At 40.6% G+C, this 12100-nt stretch overlaps 1 protein-coding gene across 1 annotated transcript in view; it reads right to left on the bottom strand.

Moving 5' to 3' along the window:
- The window catches only part of LOC133419759 (uncharacterized), a 113954-nt gene that overhangs the window by 13678 nt on the left and 88176 nt on the right, over positions 1 to 12100 (bottom strand). The window contains exons 18-19 of the mRNA XM_061709171.1: positions 986 to 1159; positions 6 to 179 (exon numbers count right to left, since the gene is read on the bottom strand). Of these exons, the coding sequence (XP_061565155.1) occupies positions 6 to 179; positions 986 to 1159 (348 nt within the window). The remainder of the gene's footprint in view (positions 1 to 5; positions 180 to 985; positions 1160 to 12100) is intronic.

The following is a 12100-nucleotide window of genomic DNA, read 5'->3' as shown; positions in this document are numbered from 1 at the left end:
CATACCTGAGAGTGTCCAGTCTCCAGCGGGGATCCTCTAGTCCAGCAGACGAAAGCTTCCCTGCTGACTCTCCTGGATGGTTGTAGCTCAGGTCCAGCTCTCTCAGATGGGAGGGGTTGGAGCTCAGAGCTGAGACCAGAGAAGCACAGCCTTCCTCTGAGATCAGACAGGCTGATAGCCTGCAGACACACAACACAACACACATGCAGAGACTCTGAGAGAACTGCTCTGAGACTAAAGCTGACTCTGTCCTTGTGTTCACCTGATGATGGTGCTGAAGGAAAAGTCAGAGGATCAGCACAAACACTGGAATTCACCCTGAATCCAATAAATGTTGCTGAGACGTTTCAGCCTGAACTAAACTTGTGGTTGAGCATCAACATACAAAGAGTCCCCCTGCTGCTGAGGCCGACAGCATCCAGATGTGGAGAGAGACGTGTGAAGAGCATCATGTGACCTGAGCATGTGACATCACTGTGTGACTGACGTGTCTGTCCTCAAGACTTCAGTGAGTTGTACAACCAGATAAGTCAGCTTTGTTTAAAGATCACTTAAATGAGCTTCATTTGAGCTGAATAAACATTTGACTTTCTGACTCTTTTCTCAACCAAACAGCGTTCGTGTTTCCAGGGACGTCGTTTGGTCTGAAATGTTCTGAAGTCTCCAGAAACAATCTGCTGCTTTTTATTCAAGGTCAGATGGTCAAAAAAGGGATCAATGACAGAATATTGATCAATCCAGCACCATGTGGACATCCAGACACAGACTAAGTCGAGGTATAAGAACACTTCTGCTACTGAGACCTTTATGTGGACTTGGTGGAGCCCTTCTCCTTGTTCATCATCCTCACACAGTTCTGACCGACTGTCTGTAGTGCATCAACCCAATCTGGACCCAGTTACAGTTATTAAAACTCCCATCAACAATCCTTCAATATCAGCCACAGTTCTAACGGTCAACAGTTGAACACTTGGTGGATTCTGACCTGAGAGACTCCAGGTGACAGTGTGGACTCTCCAGTCCAGGACACAGCTTCTTCAGCCCTGAATCCTGCAGGTGATTGTTACTCAGGTCCAGTTCTGTCAGACTGGAGGACTGAGAGCTGAGAACTGAGGACAGATCTGCACAGATGTCCTCTGAGAGGTTACACTCACTCAACCTGCAGAGGAGATTAAAGAGAAATGATTGTGTAATTTAAACATTGATTATTTAATTCAACAAATGAATGAATCATAGAATTTAAATGAATACTGATCAATTCAACTATTAATTCATAAGTGTTCCTGCACTACAGTCTTGATCAAAGCGTAATTTCTCTTCTCTGCTTGTAATGTTTCCTGAGATGAATCATTGAGGAGAACTGGTCCCACATGAAGCCGAACTTAGTTGAACAGTGAATTTAACTGGTTTCCTCCAAGAACACAACATGTGATTGTAACTAAAACAGATGTGTCCGTGTTGGTCCTTACACAACTTTCTTGGAGACTTTGACCACCGGCAGCAGCCTCCGTAGAACCTCCTCTGAAGCTGAGTATTTCTTCAGGTCAAACACCTCCAGATCTTCTGATGACAGTAAGATGAAGACCAGAGCCGACCACTGAGCAGGAGACAGTTTACCTGTGGAGAGAAGTCCTGACCTCAGGGACCGTTGGACCTCCTCCACCAGGGAACCAGCGTTCAGTTCATTCAGACAGTGGAACAGGTTGATGCTTTTCTCTACAGACAGATCCTCACTGATCTTCTTCTTGATGTATGTAACTATTTCCTGATTGTTCTGTGATCTTCTTTGTTCTGGTTCCAACAGATCTTGTAGTAGAGTTTGATTGGTCTCCAGTGAAAGACCCAGGAGGAAGCGGAGGAACAAGTCCAGGTGTCCGTTTGGACTCTGTAAGGCCTTGTCCACAGCACTCTGATGGAGGTCAGTCTCTGTGTTTCTTTGTTCCTCCAGCAGGTTGACTCCAGACTTGATGAAGGTCCAATGGACATGAAGAGCAGCCAGAAACTCCTGGACACTCAGATGGATGAAGCAGAAGACCTGGTCCTGGTACAAGCTGCTCTCCTCTCTAAAGATCTGGGTGAACACTCCTGAGTACACTGAAGCCTCTCTGACATCGATGCCACACTCTCTCAGGTCTGGTTCATAGAAGATCAGGTTTCCTTTCTGCAGCTGCTCAAAAGCCAGTTTTCCCAGAGACTCCACCATCTTCCTGCTCTCTGGACTCCAGTCTGGATCCGTCTCAGCTCCTCCATCATACTTGACCTTCTTCACTTTGACCTGGACCACCAGGAAGTGGATGTACATCTCAGTCAGGGTCTTGGGCAGCCCCCCTCCCTTTCTGGTTTCCAGGACTTTCTCCAGGACCGTAGCAGTGATCCAGCAGAAGACTGGGATGTGGCACATGATGTGGAGGCTCCGTGATGTCTTGATGTGGGAGATGATCCTGCTGGTCTGCTTCTTATCTCTGAACCTCTTGCTGAAGTATTCCTCCTTCTGTGGGTCAGTGAACCCTCTGACCTCTGTCACCATGGAGACACACTCAGGAGGGATCTGATTGGCTGCTGCGGGCCGTGTGGTGATCCAGAGATGAGCAGAAGGAAGCAGGTTCCCCCTGATGAGGTTTGTCAGCAGCACATCCACTGAGGTGGACTCTGTAACATCAGTCAGGATCTCATTGTTGTGGAAGTCCAGAGGAAGTCGACTCTCATCCAGACCGTCAAAGATGAACACGACCTGGAACTCTTCAAAGCTGCACATTTCTCTGGTTTCAGTGAAGAAGTGATGAACAAGTTCCACCAAGCTGAACTTTCTCTCTTTCAGCACATTCAGCTCTCTGAAGGTGAATGGAAGCAGTAACTGGATGTCCTGGTTGGTTCTGCCTTCAGCCCAGTCCAGAGTGAACTTCTGTGTTAGGACTGTTTTCCCGATGCCGGCCACTCCCTTCGTCATCACTGTTCTGATTGGTTCATGTCTTCCAGGTGGGAGTTTAAAGATGTCTTCCTGCGTGATGGTTGTTTCTGCTCTGTCTCGTTTCCTAGATGCTGCTTCAATCTGTCTGACTTCATGTTCATCGTTGACCTCTCCAGTCCCTCCCTCTGTGATGTAGAGCTCTGTGTAGATCTGCTTCAGAAGGGTTGGGTTTCCTGCTTTAACAACCCCCTCAAACACACACTCGCACTTCTTCTTCAGCCTAGACTTCAGCCGCTTTTTATAAACTTCAGGAAAGGTACCTTAATAAAAGTGGAAAAAACAAAACCAATTAGTGTTTTACAAAGTTCAACTTAATTGTCCTCAGGACCTGGAAGTGACAAGAACATCTGGGGGTCCTGGAGTTTCTAGTACCAGGATGTTAGCAGTACAGCCTTGGTTGGTTGTGGGTTTGTGGGTTGTTGTGTTCTTGTTATTGTTATGGTGTCTGTGAAGTGGATTTTCCAGGTTTAGGATTTGAAAACAACAGAAGATGATCTGACCCAATAATCTGTATAACCATCAAGATAATCTGGAGTTCAGCAGGATTCCTGGAAGAGGAAACCAGGACTAAAATCTCCCAGTTATCTTGTTGTGTTGGTAGGTTAAACATGTTTATTGAGGTCCACTGCTGTCCTGTACAGGGAGGGTGCTACTGTAGGGGGGTGCTGGGACCATGTGGGGCGACTGGTCTGCAGAAATGTTTAGCTGGGTGTCAACGGTCAAAATAACCTTCATGTGGATCAAGAATGCAGATCTGATTCCAGCAGAACATTGTTGGAACAAGATGAGCAGAGTTCCTCCCTTCATCTTTCAGTGGGTTTAATGTTGCGGCTGATCTGTGAATGTTGTTCATCTCCTGAAGCATTCTATCATTTATCATTTATCTAGTAGTTTATATGTTCAGAGAAATCCTCTTACTGTTCTGCAGACGACCAGCCAGCCCCTCCTGCTTCATTCTCCTCAGGAAGTTCACTGTGATCTTCACAAAGCTCTTCCTGCTCCTCCTCTGCTCTTCATCCTCACCCTCCAACAGATGCTCTAGGGATTCTGGGTAATCTGGACTCAGACCCCTCTGGATCTTCTTCAGCTCGTTCTTCACAAACAGGACAATGTTGTCCTCCAGCAGCTGAACAGAAGACCACATGAAGGACACAATCAGACTGAAACCACGGAGACAAACATCAGACCCATCTTGGACAGACTGACAGTCCACTGGTCTCCAGAGACCAGCATGGAGACAAACATCAGACCCATGTTAGACAGACTGACAGTCCACTGGTCTCCAAAGACCAGCATGGAGACAAACATCAACAGAACAGATGGAGAAGCAGTTGTTGTTCATGTACAGACCAAAAATATGGAGTCCAGCTGTGTCTGATGCTGCTGGACAGACGGACCGCTGGGCGGCTCTGAGCTCTGCTGGTCCACTCTGTGGAGGAACCAGGAAGAATTAGCTCACATCATGTCTGTCCTGTTTGGATGAGGACAGTCCATCAGAGGACTGGCTGTGGTGCTGACGGTTTACTAGTCCTGATGATCCACTGAGAACGTACATGTGACCTCAGTGAAAAGTTACAACAAGATCAGGAACATGGACAACTGATGGAGACTTGAACAGGGCTTTCCACAAGCGCCGACTGCCGGCCATATAGCCGACTAGACAATTAGGTCCAGCCGGCTACTTTAATGACCATTATTTTTATAGCCTATAGGCTATAAATGTTATTTTTAGATTTAAAATTTTTTTTATGTTTTTCTCACAGACTGACAATAATGTCAAACTGAACCGCACTCATTACAGTTGGGATTCGCTCTGCTTGTACTGATAATAACCACAAATTACTCTGATCACCGCCGACTTCATTGAGAGAAACTCATCCGTGTGTGTGTGTCCACGCTCAGCGGAGTGAATGTGTAGGAGGCAACAAGCAGAGCTCACCAGATGCTTCTTTTGTCACCATAAAAACAGTACGTTCTTACTTACTCAGGCTATCCACTGCAAAATTTCATCAGTTTAATCAGTTTGTATTAAAAAGAGAGACGCCAAAAGAAAGCCTAACCGCATTGCATCGTTTAGCCCAAATGTTCTACCGGTAATCCAGTCTTCTCTTCAAGGGTTCAATTAGCACCACCTGCGACACGTGAGAGTGTATTTTCATACACTTCATTAGTTACACTAATGAATGAAAGAAGATGCAATATGTTGTTGTAATAATAATTATATAATAATAATATATACAGTAGATATGGATGGTGATAATAATAATAGAGCAAATGTCCGAGAAATTAATATAGCCTGCCTATTACGCAGGCACACTTAGGCTAATACAGTGTTTCCCCTACAATTGTACAGGCTTGGCAGGGCGCCAGGCCAATGAGAGCCCCCACCAGGCCCGAAAAGAAAAAAAAATTATGCCAAAAATATGCAACGTATCTATCCATTCATTCAGAAATCAATAATCATTTCCATTTGGGAGCCTCTGTGCGGCGCTGAATATGCAATGCGGTGTGTTGCGATTGCCGCCGCCTTCTCATTGAAATAACTGGAGGCAACACGTTGCGACAGTGAGTAGGGCCAATCCCAATACACCCCCTACTTTCTACCACTAGCCCTCACCCACTACCACTAGCCCTAAAAATGAAGCCACAAACCGTAGGGCCTTTGTAATCTTCCCTAGGGATTGGGACACCACTTGCTACGTCACTGCGTGGTTTACGTTCGGGTACGTAAGCGACTGCGTAGTTACGTTTGCACATACGTCACACCATATCAGGAAGCCGAGAGCTAAAAGCAAGTTTTAATTTACGCTGTAGTGCTGTTAATATGGCACTTTATTAAGTTTTAACATTTTTCAGGCGTAAAAGTAACCATTAAGATCCCCAACCTGGGCTCAGTTTATCCAAATAACGCCTGTTAAGAAATTTGCTCCGATGTTTTCGGGGGATATCTAGAGCCGCCGGCTCAGGGGCTGATTTATAGCTCTGCATTAAATCGACGCAGAGCCTACGGCGCGCGTTGCAGCGTAATCTACACCGTAGGATCTGCGTTGGTGTAACGCAGAACCATAAATCAGTCTTTATTCTGGCGAGATCTGAAGATACAATGCGACAACGAGCAAGCAAGTGATTATGTAAATTCACTGAGTGAATATTATGAAAGTAAAATATATATTTCTCGCTAGAAATGTAATCAAAACGCATTTTTATGCAGAAACTTAACCTTCATTGGTGCAAATTAGCCCCGCCCCTTCTTCTGATTGGTTGATATGTGATAGTACAATAACTTTTTAATGGTTTGACATAGAGAGTCATGGGTGGTGTCATCGGACTTGGTATTGAGTCCTTGACCTTTATTGGTGCAAATTAGCCCCGCCCCTTCTTCTGATTGGCCGATATGTGATATTCCGATAACTTTTGAATGGTTTGACATAGAGAGTCGTGGGTGGTGTCATTGGACTCGGTTTTGAGTCCTTGGCCTTCATTGGTGCAAATTAGCCCCGCCCCTTCTTCTGATTGTTTAATATGCGATAGTCCAATAACTTTTGAATGGTTTGAAATAGAGAGTCATGGGTGGTGTCATCGGACTCTGTATTGAGTCCTTGACCATAATTGGAGCAAATTATATGATCATGGCTACGGCGTGACCACCAACAACCCTCCCCCCGGCTGGCTACTTATTTAGTATGGCTGGCTAGTCTGTGCCTTAGTGGAACGCCCTGCATGAAGCAGCTGATGGACTCTGGACCACCATCAGGATCAGTCCTCTGGAAGGTGAGACCTCCAGATATGACAACCAGAGGAAAAAGCTCCTGGTCAGGAGATGAAGATCTATGAGGAGGAAGCTCAGATCACCATCAGGTGATGGAGGACCACAAGGGTCCAGTACTACATGGATCTATTCAGGAAGAAACATGTGGACATTTCCTAACATGAGGACTGGTTTAAATACATTTAATGTGTTTAAATACATCTCACCTCTCTGAAGAAGAATGTTGGTCTCCTTTAAAGTCAATTAACCTTCGCTTTGACCCGTCGATCTTCAAGGACAAACAGCTGGGTACATTTTCAAGAGAGTCTCTTTTCTGAAGGACCCTGATAGAAGACAAAAGTTCCAAATGTAAATATTCTATTTATATGAAAAATTATACGGATAAAAATATTCAGTCTATTTAAAAAGCATTAACCATGAACTATTGACAGCATTTGGATACACTCACCTCTTTACAGCAGGACGTTGCTCTCCTTTGAAGTTCATATCAAAGTCCTTTGACTTGTCGCTCTTCAAGGACACACAGCTGGGTCCAGGTCCAGGTCCAGGTCCAGGTCCAGGTCCAGGTCCAGGTCCAAGTTCAGGTCCAGGTCCAGGTCCAGGTCCAAGTCCAGGTCCAGGTCCAGGTCCAGGTTGATTCCTGTAATAATGCGGTTTGGTGATGTGAGTCTTGAGCTCTGACATGCAGCAGAGTCAGGGACAGTTAGAGATGCTCATCTCACCTCTGAGCTTTGCTCCGACTCTCATGTTCCCCACACAGAGAGGTTTTAGAGGGAGGGACTCCCTCCTCTCTGTCCTCACACTGGTCCATTCTTCTGAATTCACGTCCACATCAGCTCACACACACACCGTCATCTGCAGAGGAAACACACATCACTGGTGTTGGACAGAGATCAGCTGATCCTGCACTGGTTTGCTCCTCTCTTTAGTGTTTATGTCACTTGAATGCAGTCAGAAACCAGTGGGAGGTGGAGGAAGTTACTGATACAGCCGTATCTGCTGATCCGAGCTGCGCTGAAGCTGTTTTTTTCTCAGTTGCTCCCTTTTTCAAATATGCACAACATTGTAGAACCTTTTCAGTATAGTTTTAGAGCCCTTCACAGGACCGAAACTGGCTAATGACTAATGACTAATGATCTGCTGCACACTTTAGATCCTGGGGAAAATTAGATCTCAGTGATGCATTCGACACTGTGGATCATAACATTCTTCTCACTCACCTTGAACAGCGGGTAGGCATTAACGGGACAACCCTGGACTGGTTCAATTCCTATCTTAAACATAGGACATTATCTGTGTCCATTGACCGGTTCTCCTCATCTATTGCCTCTGCCTCCTATGGGGCCCCTCAGGGGTCCATACTAGGCCCATTGCTATTCGGCCTCTACCCACTTCCCCTTGGTGACATCATCAGAAAATACAATATATCTTTTCATTTATATGCAGATGACTCTCAACTGTACCTCCCACTGAAATCCACTAACTCTGTACAGTCTCTCCTGGACTGTTTGAAGATATCAAAGTCTGGATGTTAAACAACTATCTCCAGTTTAATAGTGGTAAAATAGAAGTCATCATCTTTGGTCCTCTTAAATCTACAAACACTGTTGCAAGTAAACTAGCTCACCTCACCACGCATGTTAAATCCCACGCCAGAAACCTGGGGCTTATACTGGATTCAGGGCTCAGTCTTGACAAACAGATAAGATAATGTTAAAAACTGTTTTTATCAGCTACGTAACATCTCCCACCTTAAACCATTTTGAACCTATAATGACTTGAAAAAAGTAATCCGCGCATTTGATTTGATTTATTTTATTTTTGTACATGTAAAAAAAACAACACTTCATGAGAAGTTTAAGAAAAAAAAACAACAAAACAATGAATTTCATCCTTTAAAACTTGCTGTCTTGATTTATATGTGCCAAAAAAGGAGTAGGAAGAAGTGTAAACGTATTTAGTCCTACCCCCATTCACTTATCATTTAACCTGTATATATATATATATATATATATATATATATATATATATATATATATATATATATATATATATATATATATATATATATGTGTGTATATATATATATATATATATATATATATATATATATATATATATATATATATATATATATATATATATATATATATATATATATATGTATATATAATATAATATTATTATTATTATTATTATTATTATTATTATTATTATATACTGTAATTATACTCAGACACATACTTATACATGCATACATACATACACACACATAGTTGAATATTTCTATATATTTGTGCACACATGCCCATATAAATATTTATATAAATATACTTATATACACATGCACCTATCTATACACATGCACAGATACACATATAATTTGCTGCCCATTTCTGTACATAAATATACACAGATCTACCTATTCAGCCAATAGTGTTATATCAGGCCCCTAAAAGCCGCTAAAGCCCTTCCTCTTTGTATCTCGTGAGAATCATGTTTTATATTTGTTTTTAAACTGGTTAATGTTTGGACATTGTTTTAATTCTGAATCCATTCTGTTCCATAGTTAAACTCCACTGACTGATATAGAAAACCTGTTCATTGTTGTTCGTGTTCTACGAGTCTTAACATTTAGAGTACCCCTTAAATTATACCTCCCCTCTCTGTCATAGAACAATTCCTGCAAGTGAGATGGTAATAAGTTGTTCCTAGCTTTATACATGAATTGTGCAGTTTGGAATTCTACCATGTCAAAAAATGCGATTATTTTAGAATTGAAGAATAATGAATTAGTGTGTTCACGAAAATCAGCATTATGAATTATCCTTATGGCTCTTTTTTGCAGTATGAATAGTGGTTACAATGAACTTTTATATGTATTTCCCCAAACCTCTAAACAGTAACTTAAATAAGGCAAAACCAATGAACAGAACAAAACAGAACGAGGAGTGATTTGCTATCCAGGAAAATTGCTTTGCTTTAGCCAGAACTGAGATGCCTCTAGATATTTTGTTGTGGATGTTTAATATGAGATTTCCAGCAAATCTGGTCCTCTATAATTACCCCAAGAAATTTAGTTTCATGTACTCTTTCAATGTTTACACCCACAATCTGTACCTGTGCTTGATTGTTTTTATTGTTTCCAAATACCATCATTTTTGTTTTGTTTAAGTTTAATGATAACTTGTTATTGTCAAACAATCTTTTAATTTTTTCAAATTCTGAGGTAATATTGTCCAAAAGTTGCTGTAAATTCTCACCAGTATAAAATATGTTTGGGTCATTGGCAAATAGTATGAATTTCAGTATTTGTGATACTTTACATATATTGTGTATTACAGTTTAATTTATCCTTATCTCATTTATGGCAACATTTATGGCAACATTGTTTGGGCAAGTACATATTCATCAAATCTACACAAATTACTCATTACTCAAAAGAAATTTGTAAGAATAGCTACTTCTGCCTCCTATTTGGCCCCATCTGCCCCTTTGTTTAAAAAATTAAATTTATTATCCATCTATGATATTAACATACTCCAATCATGTGCTTTCATTTACAAATGCACTTATCTTGCAAATAGGCTTCCAAGTACTTTCAAAGATTTTTTTAAGACCAATTCGCAAATTCATAACTATAATACCAGACAATTTGAGGATCTCCATTCTTCATTCAGTCGTACCAATAGCAGTCAGTTCTCCATCAAAGACAGAGGTGCCTCACTCTGGAACTCTCATATACTTATCGCAAAATCTTCACTGTCTATTAATAGTTTTAAACAGAGATTGAAGACCAGCCTTATTGACCAAGCGTCTAGAAGTGCTTCCACTTAATGTGGACTCACTTCTGCACGTGCACACCGAGAAATTGTCTGTTTATATCCATCTTTTTTGAACGCTGTTTTTTTTGTTTTTTTTGTTTTTTTTTGTTCTTGCTATTATTTCAATACAATGTATTTTTCCTGGTGAGAACTTTGAATAAGCCCATTTAGGGCTTCCTTTCTCACCTGCACATATTTTCATGTTTTTTTATGTTTATTTAAACTTTTGTACCGTTTTTTTTATGTTGTGCAAATAAACAAATCAAATCAAATACATATGTCATTGAAATAGATGATAAACAGTTTAGGAGCCAACACTGACCCCTGGGGGACTCCACACTCAATGTCCAAACATTGTGACTGATTTTCTCCCATCTTCACAAATTGTTTCCTGTTCTTTAAGTAGCTTCTAACCCACTGTAATGTACACCCCCTTATCCCATATAGTTCCAATTTATTGAATAATATATCATGATTTATTGTATCGAAAGCTTTTTTTAGATCAATGAATAAACCAACTGCGTATTTCTTTTCATCTATGGAATTTGTGGTTACTTCAATGAGTTCAGTTAACGCTTATGCTGTTGTTCGGGTTTTTCGGAATCCATACTGACTGTCAGATAGTAAATTGTGTTTATCTATGAAATTGTCTAATCTGTTATTAATTAGTTTTTCCAAAATTTTTGAGAATTGTGGGAGAAGAGAGACAGGTCTGTAATTTGTGAGGTGGTGTTTGTCTCCAGTTTTGTACAACGGCATAACTTTAGCTATTTTCTTGCCATTGGGGAATTGACCAGTTTGTAATGATAAGTTAAAAATATGCGTTCGAGGTTTGGAGATCCCGTCAACAACCTTTTTTACTATTTTCATGTCTATTTCATTACAGTTGATGTTTTGTTTTTTGCATTTTATTCACAATATCTATAATCAGTGCTTTAAGTGGGAAAAAATAAGTGCCGGTACTCTCCCCCTCCAGTCATACAAATATGGGACTATGTAAATTTGTGTGTGTGTGTATATATATATATATATATATATATATATATATATATATATATATATATATATATATATATATATATATACACATATATATATATGGCATGCCGTTCAGGAAATTAATATTTGAATATATTGAATGAACCTTGAATATATTGAATGAAACCCCGAATATATTGAATGAACCTTGAATATATTGAATGAAACTCCGAATATATTGAATGAAACCCCGAATATATTGAATGAACCTTGAATATATTGAATGAAACCCCGAATATATTGAATGAACCTTGAATATATTGAATGAACCTTGAATATATTGAATGAAACCCCGAATATATTGAATGAACCTTGAATATATTGAATGAAACCCCGAATATATTGAATGAACCTTGAATATATTGAATGAACCTTGAATATATTGAATGAAACCCCGAATATATTGAATGAACCTTGAATATATTGAATCAACTTTGATATATATTGAATCAACTTTGATATATATTGAATCAACTTTGATATATATTGAATCAACTTTGA

This window comes from Cololabis saira, chromosome 19, assembly GCF_033807715.1.
Source record: "Cololabis saira isolate AMF1-May2022 chromosome 19, fColSai1.1, whole genome shotgun sequence".
Classification (NCBI taxonomy): Eukaryota; Metazoa; Chordata; class Actinopteri; order Beloniformes; family Belonidae; genus Cololabis; species Cololabis saira.
Note: the sequence above shows the minus strand (reverse complement) of the source record. Positions and strands in the feature narration are given on the sequence as shown.